Raw genomic sequence first — 22665 nt, 5'->3', positions numbered from 1 at the left:
GAAATTCGCTCACTGGCGACATTCACATTGTGCCGATGTTAGGGTTGCCCGACAGTGTTATATATTTTATTTCATCGATTTTCACTTCTATAAACAATTATAAGTAATATGACGAAAATTACTATTAAATAAACACTACTTTAATTGTAATGAGAGTATTTTAATGTTTTATATTAAGTAATGTGAAATAACATATTATTTTATTTTGTACAAGACGTAAAATTTAGAAATACAAGCACAACTAATTTCTAGCAGTATAGTATTCAAGAATAAAATATTCTTAATACAGGATTGAATAAAAGATTAACCCTTGATAATATCACCCACCTTATAATATTATTACTTCACGTCATGTCTAATTACTATAGACTATTACGTAAGACATTACATAACAGATCATCCAAATCCAAATCTTACAATCCAAAATTTAATTAAAAAGTGGAAATCGCCAACCCTAGATTTACTTGCGTTTTTACACCGAGCGCGAATTCATCGCATACATTGTCTTCGTATGGACAAAATAAGTGAGTTGACTACAAGTAAGAACCTCTGCCCAACCTTTCAAACTATTAACACTGCAAAACTGGTTTTAAAACAAAGGAAACTGACGTCGAAATCCCTATGTCTTTGTCAATTTTTGTCTGGAAAAAAAAGTTATTTTGTAAAGTGGATGAGAGATTATTATTTTCAGTTTGATTTACGTAGCCAATATTGATTTTTATCACAATATCGTAAACTGTTTTATTCGAAGTTAATTAATTCCTCATATTTAATATCATTGGCTACATCTCTTTCGCATCTCAATGTGTACCTATTGAAAGATGAACAGAGATGTAATGAATATATGAACTAGACATGCACGACGACTTACTCCGGCACATGTATGGTACCTACCTTAGCCTGCATACAGCCTCGATGACTTCCACCGTCGATGATCCACAAGCTCGATGATGATTTAGATGATTAAAGGTTCTCAATTTACACAGCGACGAATGATTACACACACAACTTGCACAACGGTTGTTTATAGATTCGAATTTTGATAATTGAGTTTTTGGCAGCGCACGCGTTCTGTCGTACTTAGTTCTTAAATGTCACATTACCTTCATGAGCTCAAACTTTGACATGACTTCCGCGCATGACAGATAAAAGTGATTGTCGCCAGTCACTGTTTTGAAAATAGAACACCCAATTACCTATATTTTAATTGATGGATCACAGGCACGGAAAAATAAATGGCATGTGGGTAGGTACGTGACTGTGATCTACACATTTTATTGTAAGAAAACACATACTTATAGGAAATATTTGATGAAATCACCCTACAAAGCTAGTGTTGATAATGTTAATAATTTGAAATGTATGCAAATATCCGTGGAAACTTCGATTAAGAATACTAATTGTTGATCGAAGTATGAAAAGAAGTGTGAAATATTGATTGACCGATTGATGCTTCATTGATTGCTTGTGATAAAGCCTTTTTTCTTGTTGTATTGTTGTTTTTGCTTGTGGTGTTACAAAAAGCTTGTAGCTACTAAACATAATCTAATACCTATGTAGCTACATTTTAATCTAGAAAATTTATAAAAAACTCAAAATCCATCGAATAAATTATACCATGGCATACGAATACCATCGCGTATCAGTCATCCCCTGAGCGGCTTAGTTATGATTTACGATGCAAGGTGGGAGTGTAAGTCGCCAAATGTCTTTATACCATTACCTCCCTCTAGCTGGCCATTAGCGAGGGCCACGAAACATGCTATTAAACAGCTTTTCACTGATATATTTTTTACAAAACATATGTATATTTTTATCTTTATAATTACCTCAACAAGAAGCCAGTAAAACAAAGATTTGTATAAATTAATAGATAAAAAGGCCTACACGTATTTAAATCTGAATCTGTTAATATTATAATCTGTTGTAATTGTTGACAATTCTAATCTAATAATCTTAAAAAAAATTGATGAAAGTGAGATGAAATTGATGAGATTGAGAAAGTGTTCTCACTTTCATCAATTTTTTTTCGCAGTAGAACCAAACGCGAAAAAATAATATGACAATAAGTAGTACTTTCATTTATACAAATTATAAGTAACTATGTGATTGTTTCGTAAAAAAGATATTTAATGACACAATCATTACGGCCTAATCTTACCAAAATCCACTCTAAATGTTCTTAGGATTTTACATTACCATAATATATACTAATGTTTACCACGTACAAAACACCTGCTTGAAATTTAAAATGAAGCAAGATAGATGGTCGCAGTCTCTTTAAGCCGTTCGCTCCACCCGCTGGTTTCCTGGCCACATCGCTCGTCCGAGCACACGCCACTCGCCTCCAATCGTATACCACTTACAACGCCACTTTTTTAATAAACCACCCGAACTGCCCACAAAAACAATTTGTTGTCGCCGCTTAGTTACGCTTTTTGTCTTTTTTCATCCGCCTTATTGTTTGGAGATTCGCCCTCCGCGAGATTAATAAATGTCAGATTTAAAAGATTGAGAAATTTCTCTATGGATTTTATCTGGCCATAAACAATTTATGTCAGTGACCGATTATAAAGGTACTGACCACCATATTTTTTATTTGCATAAAGGAGATGTTTCAAAATGTATGGGCTCCCGGCCACCTTTTGTACACTATACTAAAAACTAAGATAACATGCAAATAACAATTCGTAGGGGTTCATTTTCTTCAAATCATGTTCGTTTAATTGTTAAAAAACAATAATTTACACTTAAACTTGCAACACAATAGTGGAAAAACATCATGGCGGTAGTGATTACCGTAATAATGTCATCTGTCATTCTATTTTAACTTACTATATACATTATATACTTTTTAATATATTTTTTCGCGAATGGGCGTAGATATATAAATATTGTATTGTGTGTATTGAGAAACAATACCTATATTTGATAAACATTAATTATATTTACTTTCATAAATCTTGACTTAAAACAAACATACCAAAATATGCAATTCTATACCAATTTATTTTAGTTAAAACATTTAAACGTGTAAATAAAACAACTTTAAGTACACATTTACATAATATTTTATTTATTCTTCACTTAGATACATTATTTATTCAATATCTTCCCTTATCAATATTTTCATCCAATCATGTAGCAGGTTCTGTAATATCCTGTGACGATCTCAGCCCAAACATCAAACAATGGTCATAATGTGAACGCAGCTACCTACGAGTACGGTTCGTTGCCCAACGATGCAGTTGAAATAATAACTGATTATTTTGTCATCCCAAGAATGTCCTTGTCTTGTTATTGTAGTTATCTAAAAAAGAGAAATAACGATTATTTCACGGTTAATACAACTAACTGATGTATATTTTACCTGATGATATTGAATCCTTGTCAACACAATCCACAGCGATAACACGAAAATCACAAAAGTCCATAAAACATAAGCTGGGTAAACAAGTAAGGTAGAATCAGTCCAAAATCGTAAGCAGCACAGAGCAAAAACATATTCAGAATTGAAATGGAATCTTCTCATCAGTACATATTTATTCAACGTTTACATTGGATTCCACTAGTATATAATATGTATATATCCACTTTTACACATATCAAATTGACAACTTCTTCTTTTTTAATTTGACATGTCACTTACATCTATAAAACCAGATACTATTTAAAAGGTGGTTTTGTTATAATTAATTAAATTCAGAAATAATGACGGGATACCCAAAAAGAAGGCATGGTTGTAAAGTACTAAGGTAACAATTACTTTACGACAAAAACAGCGAAATACAGAATTACCGACATCCAAAGAGTATAGTAACCTATGTGTGGGGTACACATAGGTTCCCTGACCGACATCGACAGTTTTGAAAACTTGACATTGACAGTATTCCGCCATATTTAATATTTCAATGAGGAATGCTTATTTTAAATATTTTTAAACAGGAATACTTTAGGTTATCAAAATATATGTGTATTTTTCTTCAATTATACAAATTATTCGTGTTTTTTAGATATAGTGTACATGAGATGGCCGAAAATGAAACATCTCCTTTTAAGGAGACGCAAGCGTTAGTATTTATTTAGCTCATCTTTTAGTTAAACTTAAACTATAAAACAGACGGGACAATTGATGAAGAGTAAGTCACTGTCATCTATGGTCATCTGCCACACTAGAAGAGTCGCCAATACACTTACAGTTTTAGAGGAGAGCTTTTTTTGCAGCTTTTTTGAAGAACACTATATAATATACCTACTCCTCAATTTTTTGTAAGCGTAAACATTACAATTCCAATTTTTACTTTATACAGTCAGTTACATTCATCGCTTCAAATAACCCGGCATACTTGATCATAGCTGCGAAGTTTTTAATAAAGCATCTGAAAATCGATAGATTCCTTCAGTCGGTGGCAACTGGCAAGGAAGCCGGGGGCACGTCCGCGGGTCGATGGCACGTGCTCTGAACGTTAAGGGTGTAGCCCTACGAGCCTGTCGTCGACCTACACGCGCATGTCAGTCTACATGGGTATAACAACAAATTATCTGTATTTGAATTATATTTTATTGATTAGGAACGGTAAGAAAATTAATAAAATAGTACTTCAGATCCGGTGAATATCTTATTTTAAAAAAATGATTACGATGGTTTCTCAAGAAATTTTCTTACTTAATAAAGTAAACAAATTAATTTCATAACAATTACGAGTTAAACAGCATCAAGAAAAATGTTCTACTGTTTTCTTTTCAAAATATTTTCCCAAAGATGACTAAAGATAAAATAGATATTTCTTAGAATATAATAGAAGGTTCATCTGAAATCAATACCTGACTCAATCAAGACTTACGTCTCAAAGTGTATTTGCATTTTTTCAACCCAAAGTTTCCACAGGAATATTTCAAGAACCCACAGTGACGTACTTATGACTCCAACTGATAAACTATCCTACCTATATATTACTTATTTATTTATTTTTATTTATTTAATAAGTTTTTGTACACATAATAAATCATACAATACACAAGTCGAAGAAATAAGGTACAAACTATGTACTTACTTCTGTGTACACACCTACCTTCTCCTATCTATTTTTTGTTTATTTAAACGAAACATTCACATACAGACATACATACGTATAATAAGTAAACTATATTTATTTTCGTGACTTGCAGCGTTAAGTGTAAAGTCGGAAGCGTCGCGGCCCCGTCACGTACCCGGATCGATGTGGACGTGCTCCGAAGCTTTATGGCCTTCCGGAATTCTATAAGCTTGCGTTATTTTACGGTAGTTCTTCTTCGTATTAACTATTTATAAATAGTTTTATCACTATGGGTTAGGTTCTAATATATTAAGGGAGTTTTGACGGAGGCGCCACTGCATTATATATTTCAGGCTTATAATATCTGTAAACGACTTTTATTTTAATTTGAAGGAATTTAATTCTAGATATGGGAAAAACAGAAAAGGCGTTCCAATTTAGTTCTCATTGATACTACTATCAACGCATCTGTGGTGTATCTCAGGTATTTCAACCTATTTGCAATTGGTTACATATGTTTGGATAGCAACGCCATAAAAATATGAATGAATTAAAGAATGAAAACAAATAGGAAAAAATACGATATCTACTCGTAAAATAGATCGTAATTCACACATCCATGCCCCACGTCATGAGTCACTTCTTAAAATAAAAACTGTTAGACATAGACCACCACGCTGGCCAAGAATTATTGCCTATTGTTGGTGGAGCAGCGTGGTGTGGTACTCTAGGCTTACTCCCATTGTAGGGAAATCATCATCATCATCATCAACCCATCACTGTCCCACTGCTGGGCACGGGTCTCCTCTCAGAATGAGAAGGATTAGGCCATAGTCCACGGCGCTGGCCAAGTGCGTATTGGTAGACTTCACACACCTTTGAGATTTTTTTTTATAAAATGTCTCAGTGTGAAAGTTTCCCCACGATGTTTTCCTTCACCGTATAGCAAGTGATAATTAGTTTCTAATACGCACATAACTTTGAAAAATCTGAGGTGCCTGGGATTTGAACCTCGGACCCCTTGATCGAGAGGATGAGATTCTTAACCAGAAGGCTATTAGCAAAGGGTTACAGCTGAACATTATATCAAAAAAAAAAATAAAGATCCCTAACATTCGAATCCTAGATCCCAAAGTGACAAAAACTACAGTGGCACCACGATACTATCACTGCGTTTAGACTAATTAGCATCCTAATAAGAAAGCTGATGGAAGCTGCGGCAAAGATTACCTTTAACCCCCATACCCACATTACTATGCGCAACGCGTGTTCAGGTAGGGAGGAACGCTTTTTATTTCCCATCCCCTTAAGGTGAGGGTAGTAAACTACTTTAGGATTTTAAGAGGCGCGTGATGGCATGATAGCTGTAGTGGGCTGCTGTGAAAAGTACCGGGTTCAATCTTACGAGGAACATGTTTAGACAGCTGTTCTACTTCTTAATAATTAATTAATTAGTTAATTCTCGTGTCACAATGTTAGTTACCATACTCCTCCGAAACGGCCTCACCGATTTTCACCAATTTTTATATGAATATTTTTTATACCCCTAAGTGATAAGGATTGCTCACCCTTAACATTTTTTTATTTACCTATATGGCAACACAACGTTTGCCGGGTCAGCTAGTTGAATTATATTTTTTGTGTGTCCTTAGCACTTACGACTCAGGGATTTTTCATAAAATTGAAGTAGGAAACAAATATCTAGTCTATCTGATGATATCAGTGTCCCTGTCGTCCGTGAACATCCGTAATCAACTCAATATATAAAAGGGGGTTCTACCTAAATCCCATTATTATAAAGATCATTAATTAAAGTAGTACATGGTAAAGTTATAAAAAATCATCCCTGGTAACAAAACTATATTGAAAACTATAATGAAAATTGATTATAAACGGATTGTAATAAGTCAGATCACGACGAATAGACAAAAACAAGGTTTTCCTAAAGGTGCGTACTGAACCAACAACATTCACGTGTAATGTAAGGTATATATATAACACAACGAACGAACATTTAGCGTCAGAAAATGAGGTCGAGAATTAGGTACATGACATATATTTGTGACAATGAGATTGCTTTATTGTAGTAGTGTTTTACGTAAGCGATAATAAATAATCAATATAAAATAGTCCCTTTTTCTATTTTGTCCCGAAAAATATATCTTCAATTTAAGCATTTTGTTCTCCCCAAAATATGCTGTATAATTCTGATTTTCCAGATAGATTCAATAAAAAAGCGGGATGCACATAAAATATCATTGAACAAATATGTTTAATTCAAAGTGACATTACATGTGAATGCTACCGATGAGCGCTTAGCTTTATTTACAACACTTATCAGCAACGCCTTGATCAAAATGTAACTTTATATGAGTTTAGACATACCTACAACAAAGAAACTTATTGCAAATAACATTTAAACATTACTCGGGTTTAGTATGTCATTGTGGTATTCTATTGAAATGTTTTTTAAACGTTATCCATTCCTGTGGTCGTCGCCAAAAAGCAAAATATGATTTATGGAATTTAATAATGATATCTTTGGCATTTGATCAGGAACTGCACATCGTTGCATTAATTTGTAACTAACTTCTGTCCGTGGCTTCGTATGGATTAGATATAAAATGATTTTTGAAAATTATATTTCAATAGTTACAAGCAGGCAAATTGAAGTTTTACGACTTTCCGCTACTTGATATGAGAGGGCGCCACGAGTACCTAGGTTCAATTATTACAGTAAACATTTTTTAAATTTATAACCAATATTACCCAAATAAGCTCACCCTAACAAAACAAAATTATAGACATATTATGAATAAAAATATGTAATACTAAAATGATTGTTTGAAAAAAAAAGTATGGTACAGTCCTAAATTATGATATGACAGAAAGTGTTCTAATGCAAAATATTTATTTTATTACAAACATTAGGCTCTATACAGACAAACTGACGTTCTCCCTTGAACATAGGTAAGACCTCCGTTTAATGCTGGTATTAAACATAAGAGCTAAAAGGTAATCAGGAAAAACGATTAGATAAAATCTCTTTCAAATCAATATCTGCAAAAGGAATAAATAAAAAAGTATCAATTGTTCGTTAATCAGGGTATTTTAATACTAAAAAAACGAGACATTTATTTTTGAAATATGTAGAGATATGTAACTGAAATGAATTTATTAATCACGATTTTGAAATTTGAAAGTCACAAATTTGCAATCAAAAATCTAAGAATTTTTATTTGGAATTTAATTGAGAGAAATACAATTTAAATACAATCAAAATGACCAAATATCTTAATTCTTAACCAATGTATGCTGTGTGGTGCAGATTGAAGGCGTATCTTCCACCGCCGCATCGGGACCATTGACATAGTAATAAAATAGACATCTAATATTAAATAATTTCTTATATTACTGTGTATTATGATATACAGGGTGTCCGGTAAGTACCACGAAAATCTTGAGGAGAACATAGGTTAAGGTCAGACCTCTAAAAAAAAAATACCTTAGTAAAAGTATCACCGTTATTGCACTATCCATTGATTTATATTTTTTGAAAAACTAAGCCCTCTTCATGTTTTTTTCGTTAACTGCTTGTACAAATTTGATGATGCAGTGTTTATTTTTTTCTGTTAAATACTATCAGATAGTTGGTCTACCATATTGAAATGTAAATTGGTTAAAAGATGTAAAGGAACCATGAAAAAATAGGGCTATTTTTAGATTTTAATTTGTTTACTATTTTTTCCTCAACTCTGGCTATTCGCGCTGAAAAAAAATGTACTGAACTATAAGTGCATATTGCCCAAAAAAATATGTGTAGTTAATAGAGATTTCAAAAAAGTACCACACGTACTATTTAAAGTTGAAGAAAAAAAGTTAAGGCTGTTTTTGCATGAAAGGGACTGAAACCAACTAAAACGTAATGATATAATAAGTTTTATTTAAATTACGGTTACTACCAACTCACAACGTATTAAACAGTACAAAATCACATCATTGACTTGTTAGACACTTAAAAATATTCTTCTTCGGTTGTAAAAAATCAACAAGTAACTAGCAAACAAACAAACAACTAGCAAACAAAGTAATACAATTTTTGAAGTAAATTTTTACCTACTTTTAATTGTCGTGTCGAAGGGAAACTTCATGTGTGGGTGTAATTTGAATAATGCCATGATTTGGTATCTTGGAACTGACCTAATGATGAAGCCAGGAGATGGATGGTAGATCTCCTACCAGTTTTTACCCTTAGTCGCTGAAGAGTTGGAGTATTGTCCCTGGTCGTCCCATGTCCTGCCGTGATTTTTTTTTATAATATAGGAGTAGCAGACGAGCATGCAGTCCACCTGATGGTAAATGGCTACTACCGCCCATGGACATCTGTAATCAACCCCAGATAAGATTAGATATACCTGAGGTCGGCCACAGATGCGCCGCTACCCCTGAGGACTAAGCTGGCACGCCTCGGAAAAGTCTGTCTCCCTTACCACACCCTTCAAAACGGAACATAGCAGCGCCTAAAACTGCCGTTATTAGGTAGAAATAGGTGTGTCGGTGAACTTCTTAACATCACGTGGAATACAGCAAACTTGTTTGCTACTTTTCCCTGTAAACAATACATACTTTTCCAAATCAGCATGTAGTACAAACCGATCACGGCGCAGGATGACCCAATCAGAGTGTAATTCGCTCTTCTCAATTCCACAATTTGATTTGCTAATAAATGATTATGATGATAAAAATGTATTTTAGTAGCAGTCTATTTGTTACCTTCGTCTACAACCATAACAATCTTGAGCCTGGTATTCACGTCACGCGCTTACGCGGCGCCGGGAAAATTACAGCGGCATCTACCTATCTAGACGTATAGATTTACCTAAAGCTCTTCTAGGCGTTATAAATGATCTGTTAAAATGTTCTTTAAATTTGACGTAAGCTAAACCGTTGAAAAATAGGTATATTGCAAAAAATGTGATAAGCGTTGTTCAGAATAAAGGATCTACCTACCGTAGCTTTTATTGTGGGGGTAAAAATAAATATTTAACAATAATTAGTAAATTCTCTTAGTATTTCGTCTAAATTACATCAAAATTAGCTCCACCAATTTCATAATTTCCTTCTACAGACAAAAAATATTATTAGTAAAAATGCTTTGTACAAGATTTTATTTACCTACTTACTTATTATACAACTTTTTTATTAGCTTCTTCCATGTAAATGATTGAATTGTTTCGGAAGCTTCTATTTTTCTTCGATGATACATACCTATATAATATAATACGTATTAGCCAAATAATAAGCTAGTTATTTTAAAATCACAAACAGTTCTCCAATTAAGTATCTTGAAAAAAATACCTCGTGGTGGTGGTAATAATTCAAACGTTGTAAAAATTCTCTAAAATCATTTCTCAAGACGCAAATTCGCGGGGAAAAGTTAGTTCACAGATCACCTATAAGTAAAGATATATATTTGAAATCGGAACGGCGCGCACGTCCGCGCGCGTGACGTGGGTACCAGCGGTAGCGAACAACATGGAAATACGGAAAATTATACCGGAAATAAAATTCAGAAATACGTAGCGCGAAGACAACGTTGCAGGACAGCTTCGGAGACTGCTTTTGAGTGGCGAAGTAAAATGAAGAACGCAAAGAAAGTATGCTATGGCTTACATTGGAACTTTTTTTATGTAGCAAACAAGCTCCATTTGATGTTAAGGCGACTACCACCTAAAGACATCTTTAATCAACCTCAAATAAGATTATATTCCTAATTAAGGTGCGCCAAAGATGTGTTGTCCCTGAGGAGCGCTTAACACTGCTGTTATTAGGGGAAAACAGGTGTGACCATAGTACCTCTTAAATCGAACAACAAGGAGTTCTACTACCACCATTTTCCTGTGAATGTACTAAAATATTACTAAACTAGGAGCTATAATATTATGGTTTGCAGAAAATAAGACAAAGCCTAATACAAACTACTACTACTCGTATTAACATAATGTTTACGAGTTATTAAAGTAATAAAGTTTACTAGTGGTGCCCGCGGCTTCGCCCGCATTTTAAAGAAATAATATGACATACATAAAACGGAAAATTTGTACCTGCATTGGAATGACAGTGGTGCCATCTGTCGAAAATTGGTCTTACCAAGTCCCAAACCCTCGTGGGCTCTTGGAAAACAACTTTACTAAAGAGCATCACTTGATCAAATACATACTCGTAGTTTCCGATTCTATAACCACTTACGATTTAAAAATGAATTAAAAAAACCTTTTCCCACGGACTAAATTGTGAATCTGAACCATTCTCAAGTCCCCTTGAACACACACAACAAATTTCATCAAAATCAGTCCAGTCGTTTAGGGAGAGTTCAGTGACATACACACGCACATAAGAAATATATATATAAAGATGTTGCTCGCCTGGCTATTCTCTGTCGAATACATTTTGGAGAGTTTGCGTTTGAACTTCACAACTTAATTCCTGCTGCGCCTTTCCATCATTGGTCATCTAGACGAACCGCGGGATACCATCGATATTTGTTTGATGTTCCTCTTGTACGGACTAAGCGTTTTAGCAACTCATTTGTGCTGCGAACCGCCAAAGAATGGAACACACTCCCGCCTTCGTTGTTTCCCGATACATACGACCTGGGATTGTTCAAGTCAAGGGTGAATGGGCTACTTCTAGGCTAGCGTGTTTTATCCAAGACTGCATCTCACTTAACATCAGGTAACGTTGCAGCCAAACGTAAGCCAAAGTAGTAAGATAAAAATAAAGTAAATTTCATGGTTACTAAAACCATGTTATTCTTTAGTATTATTCTAAAAGTTTTAATGACAATTGGTATGCGATGCGCGTGTATTCGCCGATCATTTGTAACGGGGATGTAGCTCAGTGGTAGAGCGTTCGCTTTGCATGTGAAAGGCCCCGGGTTCGATCCCCGGCATCTCCAAATTTTGCAGTGATTTTATTTTATAAAAAAGTGACGTTAGCCATAGCCGGCTCCACGGTATTAAACTACTTTCGACACATCCGAGTTCATACAATTTTGGCGCTTTACGATAATCATCCAATTATGATACTAAGAGTGTATAGCTACTTATAAACGCTTGGGTTTGTAGGTATTTTTGAGACCTTTATATGTTCATCTACTTTTGGAGCCAACTGTACATATAAGACCACTTTTCTTCATACAATTTGCATTTAAGGCATGTTCAGTGAGAATGAATTCGAAGATTTTAATACGTCCAAAACTCATAGAAATTCGAATATCCATATCGCCTCGTTTAATAGGGTTAAATCCCTCATTTGGCGCGTGAAGATATTTTTATGGCCACCATGGAATGCCGTCGGGCGCTAAATGCACCACCCCATGACAACTCCATGATTTAATGCCGTCCTCTGTATAATTATATTATAATACGAAGATAATGAAATTTTGAGATACTTAGGTACTTTATCTTTAGCAAAAGAAGTTCACTAACAATCAAAACTTGTACCTACTTATTGTACAAATGATTTGATTGTACCTATTAGCAATTTTTTAAGTTAGATTTAAGTGCTAGCCTTTTGTGGTTCGTCTTTGGAGGTACCACAAAGGTGTCTAGAGGCCCTTAAAGAATTTGGTAATAGACCACTTATGCGAGGCGACCTAGCATATAGCATAAGGGGTGCTTTGATATCCTCGAGGATATCAAAGCACCCCTTGCCGACCTCATATACCTACTCTTTCCTTTTTAGGGTTGATTATGTTTGATTTATGTCAACCGGCCACTTAACATCAAAAGGACATCATGCTCGTTTGGTAATTATATGTCATTAAAAAGGGTACTTAATAAAATTCTCATACCTACCATATTATCTCACCATTTGAACTGCATATTCCAAAATAGATATTTGCTTAAAAGTAAACGAAATTACGTAAATTACGTTAATGACGTCACGTCGCCAGCTTATGTAAACTTGCTAACGAACCTATTCATCACTTCTGTAGCAGCAAACATTGAACTCATAAAATTTCATGAATTCAGAATAATTAATACTTTGAGTTACAAGTGGTGGTAGTCTAGTGGTATCGTTTACATGAGCGCCTCTTCGGGAGTCTAAGGTTTGAATCGAAGAAGATCAATATTGCTTACTAGGAACATAGTCTGTCGGTTCTAAAAGAAGACACGTGCCCAGCTATAGGACAATAACGGGTTAATAATCTGGGCATCCAATTTGCGTACAGTGTTTCCGAAGTTTCTTCCGAATTTGCGGGCATTTCATCTGAGATACCTTTACGTAGGTGCGCTTCAGAAAGGCTTAACGAGCCATGAACGATATTAGTCATTTGATTGCAAACCTCTAAAGGATAACATTAGTTTCATCGGATTTCATTTACCTTACGACGGAACCGCTTTTTTACAAAAAGCCGTTAGATATTTCCGTTAAAATTTGTAACAATCTTAATTTGCACTAGTGTTTCTTATCGGGGATGTAGCTCAGTGGTAGAGCGTTCGCTTTGCATGTGAAAGGCCCCGGGTTCAATCCCCGGCATCTCCAATTATTTTAATTCTTATATTATGATTACAATTGTTAATTAGGCTACTCAAATAACCACTTTAATTGAATACAAAAAATTAAATATTTTCTCCAGTTCTTTACCTTTCTTACTTACTATCTAATAATTTACCTTTCATTTAAAAATTAATTTTGAAAACTAAAAAAACACTTTTTTAATTTACGTAACAAACTTTATGTAAATAATACCAAAGAATTAGTTATAACTTGTTCCAAGATTTAGGTAATTTCAATAAAAAGTCTAATCTAATATTACTCCGAATAGGTAAAAACACCTTTCCATACAAAGTCGTTCCACAGTAGCCACAATAACATTAACTTACTTTACGAATAATGAAACTGCAACCACAGATCATAAACAGCCCATTGACAGTAAAACAAATAGGAAGTTCATTTGCTCCCGCGGGCCGTAAAATGGTGAGGACGAAACGGCCGGCCCGAATTAACAATAAAAACTTTTTTACAATCGCCTCCAGGGGATGCTGGGATAGGGATGGGATAATCTTTGGAATTATCGATACACTCAAAACTTACCTTTAGGTTCTTTTACAATATAGGAGTAGAAGACGAGCATGCAGTCCACCTGATGGTAAATGTGTACTGCCGCCCATGGACATCTGTAATCAACCCCAGATAGGATCGGATATTCCTACCTAAGGTCGCCCACAGATGCGCCGCTACCCAAGAGGAGTAAACTGGAACACCTCGGAAAAGTATGCCTCCCTTACCACACCGTCCTAACCAGAACACAGCAGCGTTTAACACTGCTATTATTAGGCAAAAATAGGTGTGGCGGTGGTGACGCCGGAGTCAAACCACAAAGGATTCTACCACCTTGAAACCTACGAGTATCTGTAGTTTTCAGCACAGTAATTACTTCTAATAATATGGTTTAACGTAAACCATAAAATTAAAAAGCCCAAAGTATCCCTTTGATCCTTCTACGGTGGTACGACCATAGTATGTAGAAATAGCAATAACTGCGGTGCTCTAGGATAAAGGTTTGAACCATCTAAGAAGACAATTATTATCACAAGTTAATAGTTGTCTTCTTAACTTCTTACCTGTTAAGATCACTCGATCACTTACATTCACTGCAATAGATACCTAGTTATAATCCTTACTAATATTATAAATCCGAAAGTAACTCTGTCTGTCTGTCTGTCTGTCTGTCTGTCTGGTTGTCTTTTCTTCACGCCTAAACCACTGAACCGATTTTAATGAAATTTTGTACAAAGATAGTCTAAAACCCGAGAAAGGACATAGGATAGTTTTTATCCCGGAAATCCCACGGGAATTAGGGATGGCGATCTTAGATCCATTAATCAGAGAATCGATCTTTTGGACCAAAAAGTCGATTATTTAGTAGATATTAGTAAGGATTGAATCGTAAACTATGAATTTGATCAAGTGATGATCTTTAGCAAAGATGTTGTCCATGAGCCCACGAAGGTTTCAGAGTTGGTACGACCAATTTTCGCCAGATGGCGCCATTGTCATTCCAATGAAGGTGCGAATATTCAGTTTTATGTATGTTAGTACGTCATATTATTTTCTTTTAAACGCGGGCGAAGCCGCGGGCAAAAACTAGTAGTTAAATAATACACGCAGTTTTATAATACCCATAATAATAATTATTGATAGCTGGGTCTTAAGTTTTTCGACCAGTTATACCATTTTAATAAAATTTGTATCGGGGATGTAGCTCAGTGGTAGAGCGTTCGCTTTGCATGTGAAAGGCCCCGGGTTCGATCCCCGGCATCTCCATTTTTTATACCATTTGCCTCATACTCATAAAATATTCTATTATAAGTTTATAATTTGAGTTGCCTGTTATTTTTTCTAAATCCTATTCGGTGGATTTACATAGATACGTTCGACCATTCGCTGCAATAAATGGTTATAATTGTAAACATATTTTAAAACCACAATCAGTCCTGTATCAAATTCGAGGTCAATCCGAGATAGATTTCCATCAATTTCCATAAGATTCGTTATATTTATCGATAAAAATATCAACAAGGTTGCATCACTAAATTCCAACGCCATAATTCTTGGCCGTACCTCATTTGCATTTCTTTATTGGGTCCCAACGAAATAGAGAAAAATTCACAGTCACTTTTAATTGCAAGTTACAATTAGATTACATTGCGTCTTACAAAACATTAACTACAACTTTTGTGTTTAAATATTAGTAGTTAGTTCAATATGTAATATCCTCCTTACTGTAATAATCATTGTCTCAAAGTGAAGATCATATTTTAGCGTTCTTATTTTTTAATCCAAGGTACTGCTAACGAAACGGTACAGGAGGCCTGAAACGTACTCCACCGTAGTGCTCCAATATGGATATTTTTTTTATATTCGAATCGAGCATGCAGTCCACCTGATGGTAAGGAGCTACTGCCATCTATGGACAACTGTAAACAACCCCATATGAGATGTGAGTCCTACCTGAGGTTGGTCACAGATATGTTGTTAGCCCGAGGCATAGATTAGTAAAGATTACTCACTCCTAACAAGAAAATGTACCCAGTTTTGAGAATTGAAATAATTGCGTAAAAAAGTTTTGCCACGTCTCCGTGCTAAAATGTCCCTAAAATATTTGAAATAATTATTTATTTATACTGTAAATTACGCAGTATTAGTTATTTATTCGTAAATTTTCTCTAAAAATGTTTTTATTTGTCAAGAATTCAAAAAAAGAACTTACTAATAAGCCGTTTGTGGCTTCATTCAATTTCAAGGCGGCGAAGTTTCTTTACTAATCTAAGGCCCGAGGACTAAGTTTGTATGCCTGGAATAAGTTTATGTCTATCTTAAGGAATCATACTCCCTTAACCCATCGAGGTGAGCACGGGGTAGCGTCAGCTGTTTTCCGCCCAAAAATCTCGGATAATGTTAAACGATTAGTATAATATGTACCTACTTACTCATACAAGTATTGTTCCGCCACTTTCATATTACAAACACTTATGCAACTGGTAGAGTAGGTACTTAGTTTATTCAAGCAGTAATACCATTTTGTTAGTATTTGTATCGGGGATGTAGCTCAGTGGTAGAGCGTTCGCTTTGCATGTGAAAGGCCCCGGGTTCGATCCCCGGCATCTCCAATTTTTTATACTATTTGCCGAATACTTACTTAGTTTTAAAATCATACAATGAATAATAATCTGCATTTATGATTTGAGTAGCTTGTTATATTTAAAATCAGATTCGCTTGATTAAACTAGGGTTATTTAGTTTTAACATAATTTTGATTAACTTGTATAAATAAACAATAACAATTATTAAAAAAACAGACCTTTCAGTTACGTCTTTGTATAACTAGGTGTCGAACTAAAATGTAAATGGCACGCATCTGTAGCCGATTATAGGGTACCTATGATCGACAGTCGGCATTGGATTGCATACTTGCTTCTCCCATAAAATTCATAAAAAATAATTACTTCTCCGTTGTCACGTCATATGCAGTTATTTTGCCATTGACAGACGCACAGTAAAAAAAAGTTATAGTGTGGCCATTAAGGTCCAAAACAAACGTTTCTCTTTATACGAACCAACGCAATAAACAGCAGATTCAGGCAATCGGCAGATTACCCGATAGATCAGGACCACTGCGCAATACATCGCGGGAATAGCGCCATGCCTCGTGCCGATAAAACTGAATGTTTAATGCACTTCCTAAGATTCCACAGATCTACGGTTACTACCGTATGTAACTATATCTCTTAGTTTACATTTCCTCATTATGAAAGTAATAGGTGCCACTAAAATCAAAGAAGATAGTTAAGGTACTTATAAAAGTATTTATTTTTTCTGCAAAAAAACCGATCGATGTCAACAAAAAATCATGACTTAATAGACATTTCTTGACACTCCCAGAATTTTAATAATAATTTACGATTTAGTTAATTCTCAAACTGTATCAATTCTTATTGTGTTCCCTTTATTTCTTTTTTAAAACAAAACAATAAAAAACAACCCAAGAAATGTCCAAAATAAATTGTGATTTCGTCGAAGATGTATCGCTCGATACAAAACCGAAAAGGTAACGGCGACATTTCAAGCGACAAAATTTATGGCCGCTCAATTGAATTTCACACTTGATTTAAGCGAGTGGACCACTTGAAAAATCCTTCCGGTTTTCAAATTCGGAAGGCATCTGTCAAATAATGGCGGGAAAACAGAGCGGTGTGTTGCCCGCCTTGCCGGAGGGTCGCCATGTGTCAAACGGGAAATAGTTATTTATGGTCCCCATTCACAAATTGCATTCGTGGTCGAATTGATATATTGAAATGTTTTATATGTAAATGCGGTCCAAGACGAATGTCTTGCCCCAGAAACGGATATCGAATGATTTAGATGGCGAAGAGATATGTACGTACAACGTACTTTGGTAGTTTGTATCAATTTTAGCATTCTAATATACGAGTAGGTACCTACCTCAAACTTATATATTAAATGTTACTCAAAGTGTTAAATGTTATTATTAATCTATAATTTAATTTGTATATTTATTTACCTCCTTTAAATTAAAATGTAAGTACTTACTTATGTACCTACATCAGACAACTTAATTAACCCTAAAGATTTAGATATTTTAGATTATCAATAAAATACGTAAGACGAATATTAAATAAAAAAACGTTCAAATTATTTTTTTTCAATCACAATGTCCAGAGAACTAGCTAAAGATTTCCGAAATCAGGAATAAAACACGACTTATGTACAATGTATGTAGTCAATATGTACGGTTACCTAATGCTTACGTTATCTGTGATTGACTTTGATTAAAACAAGAAGATATATTTGATTTGAGGAAAGAAAGAAATATTAAAGGTGGTACTCTTCTTGGATCAACTGCGGCAGCACCAACGTAACTTTTATTAGCGTGTTACAGCAGCAGTGTTTCTTTTAAATCTCCACGCAACCACCGACCACCAACAACACATCTATGACCGCTGTAAAATTGGACTCCTACCCAGTCTACAGGTTTGAGTAGGCACTGGACACTATAAATTATTAAAATCAGTACTTTACTCACAAAAATTTCAAATTGTCAGTACAACTCCGCCTCATCCGTCATAGTCAACCGGAAAATAAGGTAAACCGATAAATAACCGTTGTCCAAACTCCAACGGTCTGTTTAGCGGAAGGTCGCATTAGCGACCTGTGTTCGCACAATGCTCCGACAGTCACGTTCCTCGATAAATGGTGCACTTTCAGCGAGTAAATCATACGACGACGGGCGGGAGGTCGCCGCCCGACACGACGTTCACGATTCGGAAATGGCAAATGGTAAAATACTGTAATATGTTCTAAAACTACAATAATTATTAAATAAAACATAACACAAGCTTTAATCACTCATAAGCCCATGACAATTTGATATAGTTTAAGTAGGTAGGTATACTAAAATACAAACTTCAACTTCAAATTGAATTTACCATTAGGTAACACCGGCAAGGTGATGAATAGTGGATGAGAGGTGTGATTAAACGGTATTTGTCTTTAGATTAAGTTCTTGTATGCTGCTACCATACTAATCTATGGCTGTTACGTAAAAAATAAAGAAAAAATATCCGTTTCAACTTTTTATAATCACCAAAATTTAACACGGTTTAATCTGCCGAATACTTGAAAATCCAAATTATTAAAATAACTTGACTGGTGTCTGAAGACAATACAGACCGATTATATGTTTTGAGTTGTCTTGTAATGTACAGGTTAACACACATTAATTAATTTATTTAATTTAATTTAATTGTTAATAATCAATCATGATCAATGTTTGGCATCAATTAAACAACAATAATATCTGTAGAATTTAAAAAATAGCGCCTACTTTCCAGATCACGTGCCTCTACGTAGCATTATAGCAATAAATCATTGAACATCTTAAATGTTGCCACTATTTGTAAAACCTACCAAATAAGTAAGTTTTCCTTTCTAAATATAATATATAGCCAATATACTTATTTACTATCTAACTCTGAATATTATGTTATGTTTATGTATCCTTTGCTGCTATAAAAATGATAATTAACTTAAACATTAAATATAATTAGATCCATACCAATAATCACTAAAAATCTATCGATGAAAGAGTAAGTCTTGTTTGAAACTTATTATTCTAAAGGACCAAAGTCATACATTATTTTTATTGTTAGTGAAGTGTTCATGTTATTATTGCCTATTATTTTAATTTGTTATATTCTATGACGTGTAGTTTAAGTGGTAGAAATTTAAATTTAGGTATACCACATTTACTGATAAACGTTCTGTCAACGCACGTTTGATTAGGCTGAACATCTGTTTAACTTGACCTTTAACTATTGGTTAGATTTAAAAGCAAATGACAAACATGAGTTTTACTGATAAAGTTATATTGATAACCGGCGCGAGTTCGGGCATTGGTGCGACTACTGCCATTTATTTATCCAAACAATCTGCAAAATTAGTTCTGGTTGGAAGGAAGGAAGGTCATCTGAAAAAGATCGCCTTGTATTGTGAAAAAGCGAACGGAATCAAGCCGCTTCCTATAACAGCAGACTTAACTGAAGATGCAGAAGTACAAAAAGTAGTGCAAGAAACAATAGACCATTTCGGCAGATTGGACGTGTTAATAAACAATGCCGGTGTCATCGAGATGGGAGGAATTAAGAAGAGCAACATGGAAATGTACGATAAAGTAATGGGAACAAATATGAGAGCTGTTTACCAGTTAACGATGTTGGCGACACCACATCTGATCGAGAGCAAAGGAAATATCGTCAATGTGTCCTGTGTTTGGAGCACCAAACCAAGCACTATGGCACTGGCTTACAATATTTCGAAAGCCGCATTGGATCAGTTCACGAAATGTGTAGCGCTCGAGCTAGCGCCAGATGGTGTGAGAGTCAACGCTGTGAACCCTGGCTTCGTTAAAACCAATTTGTACAACGATACTGGCCTAACAGAGGAGCAAGTAGACTTGTTTATGAAGAATGTCACGAGTCAAACACCACTAAAAAAAATGATCGAAGCAGTTGAAGTGTCAGCCCTGATAGCATATTTAGCCAGTGACAACGCCAAGAGCATAACAGGAGGATGTTTTCCTATAGATAATGGAAGATTACTGCAGTAAATTTAATGTTAAATGTCCTTGAAATATTTATTGTTACTAATCATGATTATTCCATCATAGGAATCTATTTAATCTGCTGTGTAAGATAACAGATCTTATTTGATAAAATATATTGACGGTGGTAGAACCCTTTGTGGTTCGACTCCGGCGGCACCACCGCCACACCTATTTCTGCCTTATAACAGCAGTGCTAGGCGCTGCTGTGTTCCGGTTTGAAGGGTGTGGTAAGGGAGACAGACTTTTCCGAGGCGTTCCAGCTTAGTCCTCAGGGGTAGCGGCGCATCTGTGGCCGACCTCAGGTAGGAATATCTAATCCTATCTGGGGTTGATTACAGATGTCCATGGGCGGCAGTAGCCACTTACCATCAGGTGGACTGCATGCTCGTCTGCTACTCTTATATTGTAAAAAAAAAAAAAAAAAAAAAAAAAAAAAAAAAAAATTTAGTTTTCTAGTCATATTTAGACTCGAAGTCGAATCTGTTAACATGCATTTAAGATATTATAAAATATTTTACTAACATAGTAACTATTTATTGCATTTTTTAATAACGCTTAAAGAACACTTAAATATACTCTTTAACCACATGCTTTGTATTTTATTTACGACGCATTTTCGTTCCCAGCTCTTCTTATATTTCACGTACACTGGTCATTATTGGGTACGTAAATATTAAGCGACTTCAGTAATATCCATATGAAAAACGGTATAAAATTAGCCAAATATTTGCTTTCTTTATCGATACATAACGTAATTATAAACTTACATATTTACTTAAATCGCACGCTTAATTTAAAAACGACGATTAAACGATTGATTAAACCATACAATTAAGAGAGTAATCTAAATCACAATCTGCATGAAAATTTAAAAGCGACTTTATAATTCTCACATTCTCCAATAATATTAATTCTTGTGACAATTTCAATAATACTATACACCAACTACAAGGTTTGCTTACATCGCCCCACACACACATGGTAATCGACTGCAAGCAGTCCGCGGAATAAATTCTTCACGTCGTTATATCTGGTGTTGGCTTGTGCACAATCATATGAATTAAAAATTATAATAAGCAGAATAAATACAATCTTAAAAAGTTTTTTGAATGTTTAATGAAGGCAACACTTAAAATGGCAATATCTACTGCAGGAATCGCGATTGCTTTTTGCGTGTGCGCATGCAATATTCAGTAAGGAGTAGAACCAGTATGATTTTCTCGTCAATAAGATCGCTTGTCGAGATTAAATGCATAGACCGAAATGCCACGTGCTACTTTAGCTATCCTCCGAAGTCATAGAAAACTTTGAGGTAACATATAAATAAACATTGTTTCATTAATATAATTTACATTAAATTCATAGTTGGACACATAATATAACTACGCCTGAAAATAAGATCTTTTGAAAATCAAATTTTGCAGTTCCTCACATTCTTGGTAACATCCACTACAGCTACATTACTTCAAAATATTTTGTAATTACAATAAATTATTGAATAAAACCTGCTTTTATCAACAATTTGTTGATCGAACTAAAGTACCTTAGACTTTATAATGGATCTTAGTGCACTTTCACTCGCATTGTAAGTTTAAACTTTTTTGTATAATTAATACAGAAGCAGCAAGCGAGCGTATGCTCAGAATACAGTCAACCGTTTTATACATCCGGGTAAGTGGCTATGGCTACGCATGGACATCTATAGTCAACCTTAGATAAGATCAAAGTCCTGAGGTCTACGGATGCTTTCTTAACACTAAGGATTAGGTTGAACGTACTATTCGACATAGTACCATATATATTCAACTAACTTCCTTATCGGGGATGTAGCTCAGTGGTAGAGCGTTCGCTTTGCATGTGAAAGGCCCCGGGTTCGATCCCCGGCATCTCCAACTTTTTATTTCTATAAAATAAATACTAATATTGACGTTATCC

At 34.8% G+C, this 22665-nt stretch overlaps 1 protein-coding gene and 5 non-coding genes across 6 annotated transcripts; all 6 read left to right on the top strand.

Moving 5' to 3' along the window:
* Nucleotides 1-11922: 11922 nt before the first annotated feature.
* TRNAA-UGC (transfer RNA alanine (anticodon UGC)) lies at nucleotides 11923-11994 on the top strand. The gene has a single exon. It is a non-coding gene; the product is annotated as a tRNA-Ala (tRNA).
* Nucleotides 11995-13514: 1520 nt separating this feature from the next.
* TRNAA-UGC (transfer RNA alanine (anticodon UGC)) lies at nucleotides 13515-13586 on the top strand. The gene has a single exon. It is a non-coding gene; the product is annotated as a tRNA-Ala (tRNA).
* A 1713-nt stretch (nucleotides 13587-15299) lies between these two features.
* On the top strand, nucleotides 15300-15371 carry TRNAA-UGC (transfer RNA alanine (anticodon UGC)). Its single transcript has one exon. It is a non-coding gene; the product is annotated as a tRNA-Ala (tRNA).
* A 1274-nt stretch (nucleotides 15372-16645) lies between these two features.
* Nucleotides 16646-16717, top strand: TRNAA-UGC (transfer RNA alanine (anticodon UGC)). Its single transcript has one exon. It is a non-coding gene; the product is annotated as a tRNA-Ala (tRNA).
* Nucleotides 16718-19872: 3155 nt separating this feature from the next.
* On the top strand, nucleotides 19873-21318 carry LOC140745520 (uncharacterized oxidoreductase MexAM1_META1p0182). Its single transcript, XM_073077428.1, has one exon. It carries the CDS (start codon nucleotides 19963-19965, stop codon nucleotides 20731-20733), a length of 771 nt encoding a protein of 256 aa, XP_072933529.1. The 5' UTR covers nucleotides 19873-19962; the 3' UTR covers nucleotides 20734-21318.
* A 1232-nt stretch (nucleotides 21319-22550) lies between these two features.
* Nucleotides 22551-22622, top strand: TRNAA-UGC (transfer RNA alanine (anticodon UGC)). The gene has a single exon. It is a non-coding gene; the product is annotated as a tRNA-Ala (tRNA).
* The last annotated feature ends 43 nt before the right edge of the window (nucleotides 22623-22665 follow it).

Source organism: Epargyreus clarus, unplaced genomic scaffold, assembly GCF_041222505.1.
Source record: "Epargyreus clarus isolate Ecla_fem2 unplaced genomic scaffold, WU_Ecla_fem_2.2 ptg000010l, whole genome shotgun sequence".
Taxonomy (NCBI): Eukaryota; Metazoa; Arthropoda; class Insecta; order Lepidoptera; family Hesperiidae; genus Epargyreus; species Epargyreus clarus.
Note: the sequence above shows the minus strand (reverse complement) of the source record. Positions and strands in the feature narration are given on the sequence as shown.